Raw genomic sequence first — 19,477 nt, 5'->3', positions numbered from 1 at the left:
TCCAGCACATCTGGCTTCTGGATCCATGTGGACTTACTCCTGATCTGGCAGATCAGCCTGACCTGGGTATCGAGATTCTCAAATTAATATATGCACTGCATATCCACTTCTGTCCCTGCCCATCAGCTTGACTCTGGCTTGGTCCCTCTAGAACCTGCTACGGCTCTCATCCCTGTGTTCCAACTACATTGTGTAGAGTTCAGATGACTGAGAGGTAATGATTGAGGAGAGCTAAAAGGTATTTGCTGCTTGGTAAGTGGAGCTTTCCTACTCATTTCCAACAAAGACTTTCATGGACAAGCAGAGAGGATTTATTTGTAGCAGAATTATTTATTATAGAGAAAATAAACTGACCAAACACTATAATTAATGTGCCATATGTAAGGATGGAGAAATCATTGTATTATACAGAGTAACTGAGACAGGGCAAAACAACCCAAAATCTATAGTGGTTCTTCAGTTCTCTCTGCTCTCTATCCAAGTCTTCCCTCCCTTTCTTTAGAAGACAAGTTTGGGGGGTAGAAAGGTGATAGTAACGAGGATGGAGAGCAGGGCTCTTCTAGGACTCAAAGCTTTTATCAGCTCAAAACACAGATCAAAGCCGTCCATTAGGAAAAGTGCACCAGTGTGCTACAAGCCCTCCCCATCCTACTTCCTGGTTAGGTGAGACTCCTCCTTATGAGAATGTTTGACATTTAACAGGATTACCCTTGTACTTTTCATTGTGATGCCTGGACTGCAACTTCACACAATACTCACCTATAAACTCAAGTGGTGGAGTAGTTTGGCTGATTAAAATCTAGATCTGTTCACATGGTATTTTTCCTGTAGACTGCATCAAATGCTGCCCCCAAAACTGGGGCATAGGGACATCGGTTTTATTATAATTCTTAATCCATGAGCACATTCATGGGTAAGGAGTTCTATCAGAGGAAAAACTGACAGCAAGAGGCACTATCACCATCCACACTCCCTTCTGGAAGTTTTATTGCCCCAGGAACGCCTAGCACCAAAATCCAAATCCTTCTTTGTAATTGTTTTTATGAGATGTTGCTTCTAAAAGCCTTGCCTAAGATATCACTTGCCTTTGAGGGGAACAAATACATACTGCCTAGGCAGTCTTCTTCAGTCTATCCAGGAAACACACCACATACCTCCTATTTGCCAGGCACTGTGTTAGGTGCTAGAAGCACAAAGATAAACAGTGGTCCTGCTGTCAAGGAACTTAGTCTCATAGAAAAATTCATAAACAGATGTTTTAATACGACAAGTGCTAGTGGAGGGAGGCACAGAGTATCCCAGGAACACAGACGATGGGGTGCGAGCCCTGCCTGGGACTTCAGAGAAGCCTTCTTGGAAGAGAGAAAGCCTATACTGAGTTGTGAGAGTTAAGGAAAAGCCGTGTAGAGAAATGATGGAGAAGTGGTTCAAGCAGGAGAAAGAGCATTAGTGGAAGTCCAGGGGAATAAAACAGGATGCAGAACCACCTGTAATTCAGTAGAATTGGAGGCTAAGTGCAAGCAGCATGGGCAGCAGATGCGGGGAAGGCAGGGGCCCAGGCTGGAGGAATTCAATCATTCCATCATTCCAGTAGTGTCTTTCAAAAAGAAAAAAGCCCACGGACATTATTTTATACACACGCTGGCAAAATAAAGATGGGCCACAGGTGCTAACACACTATTTTATACATGGGCAACAAAGAGGTTGTTTGAGTTGTTCCTGCCCCAAATAGGTACAACAAGCACCAGTGTTTTGGTCTACGACACTGTGGCCTTAATACTTTAGATGCTTGTTGAATCTGCTGTGTAATGTGTAATTTTGAAAACATGCAATTGTCATTTCAAACTCTAAAATATGTGGCTGAGCCACTCTGAAGGTTCAAGTTTATTAAATTACTATTTTGGTGCATTAAAGACACCATGAACTTACTCTGAGAGTGGACTCTGAGGTGCACAGAACTGAATTTTGGGGTTCTGCGTGATTTTAAGGAGAGCGATGTTGCAATTAAAGAACACCGTCTTCCAACATCTTCAGTGAATCAGTTTTTGTTTTGCTCCCAATCACTTTTTTTTTTTTTTTTTTTTTTTTGTGGTACGCGGGCCTCTCACTGTTGTGGCCTCTCCCGTTGCGGAGCACAGGCTCCAGACGCACAGGCTCAGCGGCCATGGCTCACGGGCGCAGTTGCTCCACGGCATGTGGGATCTTCCCAGACCCGGGCACGAACCCATGTCCCCTGCATCGGCAGGCGGACTCTCAACCACTGCGCCACCAGGGAAGCCCTCCCAATCACTTTTTAAGTAAAAGGGTTTGATAAATAGGCAAGAAAAAATGAAATGCCTTAGGGGTCTGGAATTTTAAAAGATGTCTTTTTTTTAATCAAAAAGTTTTTAAATTATTAAAGTAACACAAGGCTTGGTATAAAAACTGAAATTGAGGGAACTCCCTGGTGGTCCAGTTGTTAGGACTCCACGCTTCCACTGCAGGGGACATGGGTTCAAGCCCTGGTCAGGGAACTAAGATCCCATAAGCCATGTGGCATGGCCAAAAAAAAAGCAAAATCACAACCACACAGTACAGAAAGAAAGCTCCCTGGTCATCTCCCACTTCCCTCCCTCCCTCCCCTTCCCACGGTGAACTAACCACTGTTAATAGTCTGGGGAAACATTCCTCCAGGTCTTTTCCTCAGTAATATACGCAGATGTTGTATACAGTAATCTACAAAAACAGTGCCATGTCATGTATTTACAATCCCTTAAAAATGTTATGGACATTTTCTCATGTTAATATGCACAGACTCCCTCTTTTTTTTAACAAGTCTTATAGTCCTCTAATTATATGGATGGATATACTATAATTTATTCTGCCAATGTCCTTACACTTTATTATAAGTAATGCTACACTACACATCCTCACATATATCTATTTATAATCCCCAAACCAGATTTTCTGGGTCAAGAGATACATGATATTTTATTTTGAAAAAGTTTAAATGAGACAAACTGCCCTTCAGAAAAGTTTTTCTCATTGTTCGCCTATTAACAGTACACGAAATGCCTACTGCATCACACCAGGGCAAACACTGGATATTGTGAGTCTTTTTAGATCAAACAGATCCTAAACCTCATTATTTTCATTTCTCTTTGTTTGATTATCAATTGAGGGTCTTTCCGTATGTTCATTAGCCATTTGTAGTTCTTCTTTTGTGAACTGCTCTATTTCACATGCTTTGTCCATTTTTTTAATTGGGTATTCACATAAGAACCTTTTCCTTAAATTTCTATTAACGCATCAGAAGATGAACTCTCTCTCTAACCTCAGAACCAGTGTCCTGTTACCTGTTTCACAGGAGGTGGTTCCTTCTTGCTCACATCAATGCGTGGTAAATCGGAGATTCCAAATTTTTCTTTGTAATACTGCCGAGTAAATGGATCACAATCATAAATGAAGAAAGTTCTCCCAAGTATAGTGAGTGGCTTCCCAACAATGAAGTCTTTGGCAGTATACCATTCCAACACCTCCTTGTCTGAGATTTCCAGCACACACCGAGGGAAGTTCTCTAACAAAAGACAGCAGGGAGAGGAAAGAAAAGGAATGAGGATGGGAAGAAAGACTGACACACAGCAGCCAGGCATTCCTGAGAACCAGAGGGAGTGCAGGCTTCAGCTCTGACCGAGGGTCAGGGACGCCTCCACACTCCCTGCAGAACACAGGGCTGAGTATTTCCATCTGCGAACAGGACACATAAATAATAACCCAGATTGTTTCTGTAAAGTCTCTCTCCCATATTCGGCTTGAACTATCCCTAGAGGTCACCAATCTTAGTAGAATTAATGCTTAGAAGGAATCATTACAAGAGAAAAGAATAAATGTCCTTCTATAAAGACAGAGTATTGGATCTATGGTGGGGGGTCCAAGTCATTTACTTCAACCACCCACCCATTTATCCGTTCATCTAACAAATTATTAGTGACCACATATACCGTGTACCAGGTACACTGCTGAATACAGAGATTATAACAATTAACAGTATGGATAAAATTCCTGCCTTGATGGAGAAAACATTCTATTCGGGGCCACAGACCCTAAACACACAAAACATGGTTTCATTTCAATTGTGGTCACTGCTATGAGGGCAGTCTGATCTAGTCCTGTGCCAAGAGGCAGGGACAGTCAGCACAATGGTTCCGGTAATCCGTTCATCTGGGAAATCAACAGATTTTCAAACGTAGAATCAACCTTCCATTTTTGGAATAAATCTAATTTGTCACACTCTCTTATGAAAACTAAGTGTTGATTGTTTAAGACTGATTCCCTGCAACTTGGCCTCCATGGAAACCATAAGATCATCAGTCAGTTCTAGTAAGGTGCCACACTTTGTAGCTGGAACCACAAAGCTTGGCCCCAGAACTCTGATGACAGGGAGCATGAGAGGGGGGTTGGTACTATCCTAACTGATAATTGCTAAGAAAATAAGGAAGGAGGCTAAGGTTCTGCTACAGCATTCAGAAAACCTAACGCTCCAGCCCTTGATTTGCCAAAAGAAAAGGGTTGGCTGCTTCCCAATCATGCATCTTAAACACCCTATAGACCAAAGGTTCCTTCTCCCAGTGTCTAGTGCCCAACCCTACTAGAGCTCTCTGAGTTACCCCAGGAAGTGATGGGCAGTGGAGGACACAGCTCATGACTCTGTGGCATTGTTTTCTTTTTTTTGGCCACACCATGCAGCTTGTAGGATCTCAGTTCCCTGACCAGGGAACAAAGCCACGCCCTTGACAGTGAAAACACAGAGTCCCAGCCACTGGACTGCCAGAGAATTCCCCAATAATTATTACTTTAAATGTAAGTGGACTAAGTGCTCCAATCAAAAGACATGGAGGGGCTGAATGAATAAAAAAACAAGATCCATCTACATGCTGCTTACAAGGGACTCACTTCAGACCTAAGACAGACAGACTGAAAGTGAGAGGATGAGAAAGGGTATTCCATGCAAATGAAAATGAAAAGAAAGCTGGGGTACCAATATTTATATCACACCAAGTAGACTTTAAAACAAAGCCTGTAAAAAGAGACAAAAAAGGGCATTACATAATGATAAAGGGATCAATCCAAAAAGATGTAATAATTGTAAATATATATACAGCCAACATAGAAGCACCTAAGTACATAAGGCAAATATTAACAAACAAAAGGAGAAACTGATGGTAATACAATAATAGAAGGGGACTTTAACACTCCAGTTACATCAATGGACAGATCATCCAGACAGAAAATCAAAAAGGAAACACTGGCCTTAAATGACATTAGACCAGATGAACTTAATAGAAATATATAGAACATTCCATCCGAAAGCAGCAGAATACATTCTTTTCAAGTGCACGTAGAACATTCTCCAGGACAGATCACATGCTAGGCCACAAAACAAGTCTCAGTAAATTTAAGAAGACTGAAATCATACGAAGCATCTTCTCTAATCACAACACCATGAGACTAGAAATCAACTACAAGGAAAAAAAAAAACAAACTGTAGACCTTGAGATTACCTTACTAGTTAAGTCAGAAGGAGAAAGACAAATATCATACGATATGACTTATATGTGGAATCTAAAATACGACACAAATGAACCTATCTACAAAACAGAAACAGACTCACAGACAGAGAACAGACTTGTGGTTGCCAGGGGTGGGGTCGGGGAGGGATGGATTCTGAGTTTGGGGTTAGCAGATGTAAACTACGATATATAGAACGGATAAACAACAAGTTTCTACTGTATAGCACAGGGAACAATATTCAACATCCTGTGATAAACCATAATGGAAAAGAATATAAAAAGAATGTGTGTGTGTATATATATGTATATATACGTATAACTGAACCACTTTGCTGTATAGAAATTAACACAACATTGTAAATCAACTGTACTTCAATAAAAAAAAAGAAAAAACACTGTAAGAAACACAAATGTGTGGAGGCTAAACAATATAGTACAAAACAACCAATCGGTCACTGCAGAAATCAAAGAGGAAATAAAAAATACCTGGAGACAAATGAAAATGGAAACACAATGATACAAAATGCTATGGGACACAGCAAAAGCAGTTCTAAGAGGAAAGTGTATAGCAATATAAGCCTACCTCAGGAAATAAAAAATCTCAATCTAACCTTACACCTAAAGGAAGAAGAAAAAGAAGAATAAGCAGAATCCAAAGTGAGTAGAAGGAAAGAAATAATAAAGATCAGAGAGGAAATAAATGAAATAGAGACTAAAAAAACAACAGAAAAGATCAATGAAACTAAGAGGTGTTTCTTTGAAAAGATAAACAAAATTATAAAACTTTAGCCAGATTCATCAACTAAAAAATGAGAGAGGATCCAAATAGATAAAATCAAAAATGAAAGAGAAGTTACAAGTGACACCATAGGAATACAAAGAATCATAAGAGATTAGTATGAACAATTACATGTCAGCAAAATGAACAACCTAGAATAAATGGATAAATTCCTAAAAACACACCATCTCCTAAGACTGAATCAGGAGGATATAGAAAATATGAATAGACTGATTATTAGTAATGAAATTGAATCAGTAATCAAATAACCCCAAGAAACAAAAGTCTAGGACCAGAGGGCTTCACAGGTGAATTCTATTAAACATTTAGAGAAGAGTTAACACCTAACCTTCTAAAGTATTCCAAAAAATTGAAGGAGGAGAAATGCTTCTGAACTCATTCCATGAGGCCAGCATCACCTTGATACCAAAACCAAAGGCACCACAAGAAAAGAAAATTGTAGGCCAATATCACTGATGAACATAGATTCAAAAACCCTCAAAAAATATTAGCAAACAGGATACAACACTATGTTAAAAGCATAATACAATATGATCAAGTAGGATTTATCCCAGGGGTGCAAGGATGGTTCAAAACCCACAAATCAATCAATGTGATTAACAAACTGAAGAATAAAAATCATATGATCATCTCAATAGGTGCAAAAAAAGCTTTTGGTGAAATTCAGCATCCATGTATGATAAAAGCTCTCAACAAAGTGGGCAGAGAGGGAACTTTCCTCAACTTAATAAAGGCCATACATGACAAGCCCACAGCTAACTTCACACTCAACAGTAAAAAGCTTAAAGCATTTTGTTGAAGACTAGAAACAAGAGAAGGAAGACCACTCACTCCAATTTTATTCACCATAATATTGGAAGTCCTAGCCATAGCGATCAGACAAGAAATAAAAGGAATCCAAGTTGGAAAGGAAAAAAGTAAAACTGCTACTGTTTGCAGATGATATGATACTATATATATAAAATCCTAAAGGTGCCACAATAAAACAGAACTAATAAATGAATTCAGTAAAGCCATAAGATACAAAATATACAGAAATCTGTTGCAATTCTATACACTAACAAAGAACTAACAGAAAAAGAAAACAAATCCATTTACAACTGCATAAAAAAGAATAAAATACCTAGAAATAAATCTAACCAAGGAGGTAAAATACTTTTACTCAGAAAACTGTTAAGACTCTGACGAGAGAAACTGAAGACAACACAAACAAATGGAAAGATACACTGTGCTCATGGATTGGAAGAATTAATATTGTTAAAATAAACATATTACCTAGCCTGCAGATTCAATGCAGTCCCTATCAAAATACCAATGGCATTTTCCACAGAACTAGAACAAATAATTCTAAAATTTGTATGGAAACACATAAGGCTCTGAATAGCCAAAACAATCTTGAGAAAGAAAAACAAAACTGGAGGTACCATGCTAATTTCAAACTATACTACAATCCTACAATAATCAAAACAGTATGGTACTGGCACATAGATCACATAGATCAATGGAACAGAACAAAGAGTCCAGAAATAAACCCACACTTATATGGTCAATTACTCTATGACAAATCAGGCAAGCATACACAATGGGGAAAAGACAGACTCTTCAATAAGTGGTGTGGAGAAAACTGGACAGCCACACGTTAAAAGAATCAAACTGGACTACTTACTCACACCATATACAAAAATTAACTCAAAATAGAATTAAAATTTACATGTAAGAATTAAAACCATAAAACTCCTATTAGAATACGTAAGCAGTACATTCTTTGACATCAGTCTTAGAAACATTTTTTTTTGGATATGTCTCCTCAGGCAAGGGATACAAAAGCAAAAATAAACCAATGGGACTACAACAAACTAAAAAGCTTTTGCACAATGAAGTAAACAAGGAACCAAACAAAAAGGCAGCCTACTGAATGGGAGAAGCTATTTGCAAATAATACATCTGATAAGGGGTTTAATATCCAAAATATAGAAAGAACTCATACAACTCGACATCAAACAAAAAACCCACTTGATTAAAAAAAATGGTCTGAGGACCTGAAGAGACATTTTTCCAAGGAAGACCTACAGATGGCCAACAGGCATATGAAAAGATGCTCAACATCACTAATCACCAGAGAAACACAAATCAAACCCACAATGAGATACCACATCACACCTCTCAGAATGGCTATTATCAAGATGACAACAAATAACAAATGTTGGCGAGGATGTGGAGGAAAGGGAACCCTGTGCACTGTTGGTGGGAATGTAAAATTAGTGCAGCTACTATGGAAAACAGTATGGAGATTCCTCAAAAAATTAAAAACAGAACTATCATGAGATCCACCAATTCCACTTCTGGGTATTTTTCTGGGGAAAAAAACCCCACTAATTCAAAAAGATTTATGCACCCCTCTGTTCACTACAGCATTATTTACAATAGCCAAGATACGGCAGCAATCTAAATGTCCATGGATAGATGAATGGATAATGAGAAAGTGCTGTAAATACACATACACACACACACACACACAATATTACTCAATGATAAAAAAGAATGAAATCTTGCTATTTTTGACAACATGGACCTAAAGGGTATTATGCTAAGTGAAATAAGTCAGACAGAGAAAGACAAATACTGCATTTCACTTGTATGTGGAATCTAAAAAAGTAAAACAAAAGAATAAACATACAGAAACAGACTCATAGATATAGAGAACTAACTGGTGGTTCTCAGAGGGGAGTGGGGTAAGATGATGAGTGTAATTGATGAGGAAAACTAAGAGGTACAAACTTTAGTTGTAAAATAAATAAGTCATGGGGGTGTAATGTACAGCATAGGGAATATAGTCAATAATACTGTAGGGACTTCCCTGGTGGCGCAGTGGTTAAGATGCCATGCTCCAAATGCAGGGGGCCCGGGTTTGACCCCTGGTCAGGGAACTAGATCCCACATAAACGCCACAACCAAGGAGCTGGCAAGCTGCAACTAAAGAGCCCACGTGCCACAACTAAGCAGCCAGTGAGTGGCAACTAAGGAGCCTGTGAGCCACAAATAAGAAGCCCACCAGCCACCACTAAGGAGCACACGTGCCACAACTAAGACCCGGCCGCAACCAAATAAGTAAATAAATATTAAAAAAAAAAAAAGCCTGGCTATGCATTAGAGTTGTCAGGGGAACACTGAAAATAACAATAATAATAATAATACTGCAAAAACTTTGTGTGGTGACAGATGATAACTAGAATTATCCTGGTGATCATTTTGTAATGTATAAAAGTATCAGATCACTGTGTTGTACACCTGAAACTAATATAGTATTGTAAGTTAATTTTATTTCAATAAAAATAAATAATCCATAAAAATACCCAAACATTTTTCAAAATTTGTTGTTTTTTAATCCTATCACTGCTCCAATATCATTACTGTAATATACTTTAATTTTACTTTGATATGTTTTAAGCCCCTCAAATTTAACATTGTTCCTTTAGTTTGTATAGTCAATGTTTATTTAGATTTACCTACATTTTACCATTTTCTTTATCACTTCTTATATCTCAGATCTTACTTCTGGAATCATTTCCTTTCTATACATTAGATTTTTCCTAGTTAAGGGTCCATTGTTTAGGTCCACACCCGGCTCTCCCGCAAAGCCTTTAGTCTTTCTAGCTCACACCTCTTCTTCTGAGCTTTGTCTACATGACACAACTAGTTAGCAATCAGATAATCTGGAGCACCTGTGCTACTGTTTAAGAGCTTTGAGTATTTATATTACTTGTCTCCCCAGCCACTAGAAGTGACTGAAGGACAGGGATTCTAGGTCTAGGAGTTACATTTTCATCTTATCCTCCATAGCACAGCACTTAGCACATGACATAGTTCCCAGAGCAGATATTTAACCCTTGTTTAACCGAATTCAATAAAAATTATCCATTGGATTAATGCCTCTGGGAGTCAGTCAGACACTTTAACACCGTGGTTCCAGTTAAAGGAATTATTTAGCTGATGGAAGCTTAGCCTTTTCTATCTGCAAGACTAACAATAACTTTCACAAAAAGATGTGTGTCCTACCTTTTCAAAGGACTCTACATAGGTCACCAGGCTGCCTTTCCATCTACCCCTGCTGAAAATTGTTAAAATTTGGGAAGTTATAGATGAGGATGATTACATCTTGAAAAGTCTAAACATAGGCCACAATGATAAGGCACATTGATAAGGCAGACACAAACATGGAACCTGAGAGTTCAAGAGATTTACTGACACTTTTTTCATGCCACCCTGAATACATCCCCATTCTTCTTCTTAATCATAACTCTGACGTTTGTTAGCTCCAGATGGCAGGCATTGCAGGCTCATTTAAGCATTCTGGAAGGCCAAAATTAGTATATTAGTCCCAGTGTCACAGAACTCTAAGAGGGTTCTATGGGAGCTAAGTAGAAGAAACACGGCAGGCAGCAGCCGGACTAAGTTGAACTAGGGCAAGGACCCAGTTATTGCTATTTGAGAATGTAAACTGTGTTAGCAATTATTCTCATTTCTCAAAAAAAGAGGTGCTTAATGTTAAGTCTCTTAATTTAAAAATGACAATTTTTACTCTCTTTTATCCTTTTCCCCAATCTCATTCTCCTCTGCCTCACATGCAACCATGCTAATGAGCAGCTTTCTGATTATCTGCATATTTACACTGTTTTGTGTGCATTTTACTTCATGTAAATGGTACTGCGTTATACATCTCCTTTTTTTTCTACACAGCACTATGCATTTAAGATGCATCCATTTGCTTTCTTGTACATTTTGCTTCTATTCCATATTTATCAGGATATACCTTCACCACATTCTGATTATCCACTCTCCCAGTAATGGAAATCTCCACCTCCTTGCCCCCAGATAACTGCATTTTTAAAAAACACTGTGCAGACCAAGCAATACATGTGAGTAGGCTGGATTTAGCTTTCAGACGGCCAATTTGTTTATAACCTCTAAGACAAATCTCTTGCTCAATACCTGGAATTTCTTATCTCTTAGTTCCAAAAAATAGAGTTAAAAAACAAAACAAAAAAAACCCAAAGTATTTATTACAGAGTCTGTCAGCCATCCAAACATTGGTCATTACATGTGACCAAGATGACACTTTTGTAAGAGAAAATTCTTAAACTATTAAGTCAATAACTAAAGCAAGTCTACTTATTCCAGAGAAGTAGTGACAGACAGCCTGTCTCAGCTGCATTTTGTTTGCATTCTCACACTCCCATTGATAAGGTTATTTTACATCAGCAAAGAAAGACCAAGGGTCGATACAATGGGGATCCACCATTATGAACCACAGACATGCCTTTTCCCATCTGAAGTTATCCCACATAAAAACTTCCTGATTAGGAAGTGGTTGAGGTGAGAAGCAAAGTCTGAAAAGCACATAAGGAAATGGTAAGCTGTATCTCTGAATGAAAACAAGCTTTTTTCAGAAATGCATTAAAAATCTGACATGAAATTGCTTCAGCTCAGAAGCCTTGCTCTTCCACACTTTAAATAAATCTTCCACTGCTCTTTTGGTTTTGTTCCCCTGATCTTGGTATCAGTCATCTCTGCCAGACCATTTCAGATACAAGCTTGGATCGAGGGGCCAGTAAAGGAGGGAAGTTATGGGAAAGCCGCTTTTTGAGTACCTAAGAGAACACAGCAAGCACCTCCCAAGTGTAAAGGGAATGACCACACTGATTAACTCCTTTGAGATCCAGGAAAGGTCCCAATTAACAGAGGATAAACTGAATCACACATACTTGCATTCTCCACCAAAACCTTGGGCATGCGCTGGCGGCTCATGAGGAGTGGGAAGGGATCTCGTCCATCATTCCGTTCGTGGACCTCTCGAATTTCCACTGTATCATCCATAAGATAGTAATGAATAATGTAGGTCCGACATTCACCAAACATGCTGTCTGTATCATCCCAGATCGCATAGAATCGAAGAACCTTTGAGGAACCCAAAGCAGTGACTTAAGTAAAAATTCTACAGGTGGAGAGTTTAACTTAGCTACTTTGGCATTTCTGTATCAGACAATGATGAAAAGATTAACCAGAAAGACTATGACATAATCTCAGATGGTTAAAAACAAAGTATTCACCAAAGATACAAAAACATCTGAAATCATATGCCAGATGTCAACAGCTGGAAAGTATTAAATAATAGTCTTACAAGCTTGTGCTGAGAAAGAATGATTCATTTTGATCCAAAATATTAGTCAGTGAAAGAGAAGCTGAATTAAAAGAGCAGTGGGCCCTTTGTTCAGTGCTTTATGCGTATTAATAAAGGTACATGTGAATGGTTTGTATATAATTAGTATGGAAAGAATTTTCATTTATTAATCAGTCTTTTTTTAGTTCTTTCAACTGTTCTTTCTAGTAACAGTATCAACAATACAATCTTTAAATACAAAATAATGACAGACATATGACTGATATAAAGAATGTTCTTAAAAGACCTTGCTAGTGCTAGGTAAAATTTTCTGAACTAAAAGGAATTAGATGTCTGAGAGAAAAAAGCAGCAAAGAAACACTGAGGGTGATCTGTTTTCTCTTTCCCTTTAGTACAGTAAAGGAGAAGACTCAAATACACCAGTCCACAAGGGGAAGATAGGAAGGTTGGAACAGAGCTGGAAAATACCCAGAACATTCTGTACTCACACATCAATATAAAATTGAACAAGGAAGCATCTGCAATGGGAATGCTGTGAAATTACTGGCTTAACACTAGAAACCTACATATATGCAATAGCTTTGAAATATCCCAATAATTCATTTAAGGTTTCCCAGAGGATTCTTTGACATTAATTCATATTTGAGAAAAGAAGTAGGTGGTTAGAAGTAAAAAGCAGGGAGCAGATGTTGCTCAGCAATTGCTTTAAGATTTAAAAGTTTGGTGGAGCTCACAAGACTTAACTCCACAATCATCTTTGAACCTCTGATATGAAATTTAGGCATTCCTGTACCTCTAACCCCAGAAAGATAGCACTGTATCTGACCAGTTAAATTACAGATATAATGTTTCAAAATACACATCTACCAAAATAACTTGATAATAAGCAGTGCTGCATTTGGAAACAAGTAAACCTACTGGGTCACTTACTTGTTTGTCAAAGGTGAGAAACTGCTTGAGTTGATCAAAGTCTGTTGGGGTCACATACTTACGAAGAGGCTGTTTCCGGAGTTCAGTGTAAGGATCGAGAGCCATCTTCTCTGGTGGATTTAGTTCAATTCCTTGACTTTCCAAAAATACCTACATAATTCAAAATTAATAATGATTATCTTTCTTGAAGCTTCTCAAAGTAAATATTAAGTGATGCTGTAAAAATAAGTATAATAAGAATTTCTAAGCTACTGCCCACCTTAACCATTAGTTTGCAGCTTGAACATGTCTTAGCAGTACTAAGCCTTTGATTGACCCAGTTCTATAATGCAGATAATAATTGATAATTACCTTAAGTATAAATGGAAGACATGATGGTAAGGTAACTGGCTTCAAATATGAATTCAGATCAATTAGATTTAAGTAGGTGCCCAGGAACAGAGGGAATACCAGGACTGCTTACATACGTACATCGGGAACCTAACCATAGTTTGAACAATACGTAATTCATATCAGGTTTGGGGGCAAGCTGCACAATGGCAAAGTTAAGCTGAAATCAAATCCCCAGCTTTCCATCTCATTTAAAACAAATATATGATTAAGTACTTCCTGCAAAAAAAAGAAAAGAAAGCATACCCACTAATTATTTTAGACCAAAAAATATTTCAGCCAAATAGGAAAGACGAATCAAGTGCTCAAATCTCACTAAAAAAGTTAAAGAAAGCATCTGAACTTGATGTGATCACTGAATTTTATTTTGCTAATTATGAGTAAATAAAATATTTTAAGTCACTATATATTTTAATACAACTTGACAATTCTTCTTAAAAGCACAATAAACTATCTTTTTTGTTGACCAGAAAGAACAATTTCCTGGGATCTGTTTACACTGTGGAACTGGAAATTAATCTGAAATCTGGGTTTCTTTTGGGACTTGTGTGGTTTGCTTTTGGACAATTCAATAGAAAATATACAGAACTCAGGGCCAAAATACATGGGTTCTAGTATCAGCTCTGCTAACTAGCTTATAATCTTAGTATTTAAAGTTTTATTAGGCAGTCTCCAATATCCTTTCTTTTTTTAAAAAAATTATTTATTATTATTATTTTTTGGCTGTGTTGGGTCTTCATTGCTGCATATGGGCTTTCTCTAGTTGTGACGAGCAGGGGTTACTCTTCATCGTGGTGCGTGGGCTTCTCACTGCAGTGGCTTCTCTTGTTGTGGAGCACGGGCTCTAGGTGAGTGGGCTTCAGTAGTTGCGGCAGGGGCAGGCGGGCTCAGTAGTTGTGGCTCACGGGCTCTAGAGCGCAGGCTCAGTAGCTGGGGCACACAGGCTTAGATGCTCCGTAGCACGTGGGATCTTCCCGGACCAGGGCTCGAACCTGTGTCCCCTGCGTTGGCAGGCAGATTCCTAACCACTGTGCCACCAGGGAAGTCCCCCCAATATCCTTTCAATATTAAAATATTATGATCTCAACATCTACTAAAAGTACTGAACTGCAGATGACAATAAAATTCTCCCCTCCCTTGAGATGGTCTACTAGTGTAGCAGGATTATTGACTGAGAAATTTAATGGGTGTTTTATTCCTTTTTGTTGCTTACAACTGATAACCAGGCCCTTTGTTAACCTTACTTTAGGGATTTCGGGAGGAATGTAGAAGCTTCCTGAAGTTGACTGTTCTTCCTGTCTCTTAGAAAAAGCCTAAACTCTTTGAAGTGATTATTCTAAGGTGTCCCAGAAGGAGGGGAGAGAAGGGAATGTCTTTGAGGGCAAGAAGACAGAAAGAGGGAGACTCCCCCAGACTGGAAAACAGACACAGGTTGGTGGGCCTTAGAAGAGCAAGACTCCCCAGGTCTCTGCAGGGACGCTCGGAGAACAGGTGCAGCCAGTCAGCACAGGTGCTCAGAGTCCAGTCTCTTACTCAGCACCAAGCTTCAGGGAGGTGCCCTTGGTCGCTGGACAACCTAGGGACCCTGCATAGATAACCCCTTTGGGTCTGCGAGTGCTGCTGCTTACTTGCTATCCTTAGGGCTTAGAATCTTTGGCAAAGCTGAGGGCGAACAGAAACACCAGGTCAGTTTGACTGGGGCTCAATTAGGTCTTAAGTTACTTTTAAAAAACAAAATAACATTTCTTGTGCACCTGTATCTGTGGAGTAGGATTCACATCTGTGACACCAGCAGTAATACTTTAGTGAAAATAATAAATTCTAGCTGAGTTCTGGAGCTCTATTTTTTAATGTGTTCAGTTCATTCTGTCTATAGGACCATTTATGTGGAGCCATGAGTAGGGGCGTGAGAAGGGATGGTGATGATGATATGTGTGAATGGAGGTGGTTCCTTGTCCAAATCACACTATAAAGCCAGTCTCCTCCTTATCCACTCATAGGTCCAGCTGTAGTGAAAACCATCAAATTAGATAAGATGTGAACAAATCTCAAACTGTTATAGAAGCCAACTTGTAACCTAACATCAGTTATTGAAAACATAATTCAATCTAATCATCAGTGCCTGAAATACTCAGCTCTTGTCTATCATTAGTAATTAAAATACAGCTGATCCCCATTATTCACAAATTTCTGCATTTACAAATTTGTCCGCTTGCTAAAACTCATTTGTAATCAACCCTTGTGGCGCTTTTGTGGTCCTTTGCAGCTGTGCACAGAGCAGTGAAAATTCTGAGTTGCCAGCTGAGGCTGAACAACGTGAAGTTCTGCCTTCTTGTTTTCAGCTTTCCTGGTGAAAAAGTGTCCTTTTCATGGTCTACTTGGAGCCACTTTTTCTCACTTAAGTGCTTTCTGTTGGTGATTTTGCTGTCTGAAGTAGCTCCCAAAGAGCAGCGCTGTTTTCTGTTCTCAGTACAAGAAGACTGTGATATGTACTCAGTGCCACTGAACTGTACATCTAAAAATGGTTAAGGTGCTAAATTTCAGGTTATGTATATTTTACCACAGAAAAAAAGAGAGCTGTGATGTATCTTAAGGAAAAAATACAAGTGTCAGCTAAGCTTCATTCAGGCATGACTTACAGTGCTTGGGCCATGACCTCAATGTTAATGAATCAACAATATATTTTAAATATGGCGTCTGTAAACAGAAAGAACACACAGAACAAGGTAACATTTTGACCAGAGGCTTGTAGGAACCTAACTCTGTATTTCTCTTAGAAGCAATGGTTCAGTATTTGCTAACTCAGTGTTGGTGGCGACTGCACTGAACGTAACTACCATTAATAATGAGAACTGACTGTAACTGGCTTAGATCAATGGCTCAGTGATCAACTTGCAAATGTTCAAACTGTCTGTAAAGACACAATTGTAAAAACAATTGTAATACCTTAAATTTATACATTTCATAATTTTTCACTGTCGGCACAATTCTGGAACTGCCTATGATAAAAAGAACTTCAAAACCTAAAAAATAAGAGATCAGAACACATTTGAAGGGGACAGTATCTCCAAGATGGTCTGGCACCTCCACCTTCTATATGGTTTTCTCGGCAGCTCTGGGGCGACAAGCCAAGGATGCCATGGCTCCTTTCCTCACTGCCCTGAGGTCCTGTCCCTGCATCATCTCATCAGTGAGGCCCTCCCTGCCCAGCCTTTACATATCGTGCCCCCTCCAACTCCCACCTCCTTTACTCTCTTTAGTTCCTTCCATAGCTCTTAGCAGCATCTGACATATTATACATTTGTTTGCTTATTATTTGTCTCCTCCAACCAGAATGTAATAACCTCCATAAGGGCAAATACTTATACCTGGCACCTAGAACAGTGCCTGGCACACAGCAGGCACTCAGTAAGCATTTGCTAAATAAATTACTAAATGAAAAAAATAAATGAGTGAACTCACAGGAGCTCAGTGCATGGTAAAAATTAATCACATTTGGCATTAGGTCACATGGGATTAAAGGCATAAAAAATTCAGGAACTATATTTTTGCTACTAAAATTTATTTTAAGTGAAACAAATTTGGAATTGATTTCCTAATACCTACACTTTGTGCTAAAGAAAGTGCTCTCTCTCGCTCGCTTCTTCCTCTCTCTCTCTCTACAATTAAGTATAAGTTATCAAAAAATCCATATTTATGAAATAGAGAAATGGAGGATTTTTCTCACTATAAAAAAGTGTTTTCCTTTAAAAATGTTTTTATTCCAGGAATTCTTTAGATAGCAAGTTTCCCTAGAACAAAGCAAGTATGAGTTACGGAAAAAATACGAATTGTACAAAAAATTTTAGGCTCATATCTGCTAATAGTGGTAGTGCTATTTTTGTAAACCCAAACTTCAGCTAAATTGCCCAGTGCCTCTTCCATATTTCTACCCCATCAAGGGAACTAGCTCCCCTATTCTCTATCTGAACTGGCATGTGAACTGATTTCTTATCAAATGATTCAGCTGTGAAGGGAATTTAACTTTATTTGAATGGATATGTAGCAATATCATTTTGAAAAAAATGATGTCACTACATAGCGATGGCACATAGGACATAGACAAATGCCAAATTAACCTACACGATAATCCACTCAGGACAGATGATCAGTGCCCTCCTCTTACCCTAACAAGTGACATGCATCCTTCCGTAGATTAGAATAATGCCTAAGCACCACAGCTTCCAAAAACATATACTATACCTGTGTGAACTTGTCACAGTCAACAATGCGGAAAGTTCTGCCATAAATTGTGATGTTTATTCCTCGGTTTAGGTCTTTCCAATGGTAATGGTCTCCCCGGTCATTCTTGGCTAGGCGCTGCCGTTTGATTAACTTGCCTTGAGGGATCCCGGAGTTTTCCACAACAGGCTCTATGACAGACATGCTGTCATCTTCCAGATGGTAGTAAATGTTCACTTGGCGGATCCTGTAATGTTCCTCAGTTGACAGAGGAACATCTTCTTGGAAATAGGCATCAAATTTCAGCACCTGTAATACAAAAAGGAGGGAAAAATGGTGTATTAGTGTCTCATCCAAAAATACCAAGTACCTTCCTGTGCCAAGAACCACTCAGGGAGATTCGAATACTCATCACTCCCATCTTCTAAGTCAAGGGTTGCCAAACTACGATCATGGGACAAACCTACCCCTGCCACCTGTTTTTGTATAACCTGCAAGCTAAGAATGTTTTCATATTTAAATTGTTGAAAAATCAAAAGAAGAATAAAATTTCAAAACACATGGAAATTATACAAAATAATTAACATGTAATTGCTAATGGTTGCTTTCCCATTACGAGGGCAGAGCTGAGTAGCTGGGCTGCTGCTATGGACTGAACTGTCTCCCACCCCACAATACTCATATGTTGGAACCCTAACCCCCAACGTGACTGTATTTGGAAATAGGGTCTTTAGGAGGTAATTCGGATTAAATGAGCCCTAAGGGTGGGGCCCTAATCCGACAGAACCGGTGGCTTTGTAAGAAGAGGAAGAGAGCTCCCCGCTGTTAGCCCACAGGCACTGAGGAACGGCCACGTGAGGACACAGCAAGAACGCATCTCTCTGGAAGCCAGGAAGAGAGACTTCACCAGAAACCAAATTAGCAGGAGTCCTGATCTTGGACTTGAAGCCTCCAGAACTTTGAGAAAATTAATTTCTATTGTTTAAGTCACCTGTTTGTCTGTATTTTATTATGGCAGCTCGAACAGACAAAGACAGCTGCAAAGCCCAAAATATTTATTATTTGGCTCTTCACAGAAAAAGCCTGCTGGCCTCTGCTCTAAATATTCAAACTATGTGTAGACTGTTTATTAACACGTTCCTTGACAAGATGGCTTAAAGATCTTAACTCTACTAGCTTTACTTCAATGTCAAAAATCCCTCTTAGAATTTCCAGAAAGAATAAGAGACTATGACTTTTGGTTTCAAAATGAAAATGAAGTCTCCAGTCCATTTCTTTAGGAGTGCAGTCCCTTGTAGATGCACATTAATGACATATTCATTCTTAGAGACTTTGTATGAATGACTCTCAAATCAACAATCCACCACAGACTCTTGGGTGGCATGTCAATACCCTCATTGTGCTCAGAAA

At 38.8% G+C, this 19,477-nt stretch overlaps 1 protein-coding gene across 2 annotated transcripts in view; it reads right to left on the bottom strand.

The window, feature by feature from the left end:
* EFHC1 (EF-hand domain containing 1) overlaps positions 1–19,477 on the bottom strand; it is a 60,483-nt gene that overhangs the window by 25,760 nt on the left and 15,246 nt on the right. For both annotated transcript variants that reach the window (XM_027127488.1, XM_027127489.1), the window contains 4 exons: positions 18,089–18,376; positions 13,457–13,606; positions 12,111–12,303; positions 3,336–3,556 (listed from right to left, as the gene is read on the bottom strand). In XM_027127488.1, the coding sequence (XP_026983289.1) occupies positions 3,336–3,556; positions 12,111–12,303; positions 13,457–13,606; positions 18,089–18,376 (852 nt within the window). The remainder of the gene's footprint in view (positions 1–3,335; positions 3,557–12,110; positions 12,304–13,456; positions 13,607–18,088; positions 18,377–19,477) is intronic.

Source organism: Aethalodelphis obliquidens, unplaced genomic scaffold, assembly GCF_003676395.1.
Source record: "Aethalodelphis obliquidens isolate GAN/ISIS:26980383/991018 unplaced genomic scaffold, ASM367639v1 scaffold31, whole genome shotgun sequence".
Lineage (NCBI taxonomy): Eukaryota > Metazoa > Chordata > Mammalia > Artiodactyla > Delphinidae > Aethalodelphis > Aethalodelphis obliquidens.
Note: the sequence above shows the minus strand (reverse complement) of the source record. Positions and strands in the feature narration are given on the sequence as shown.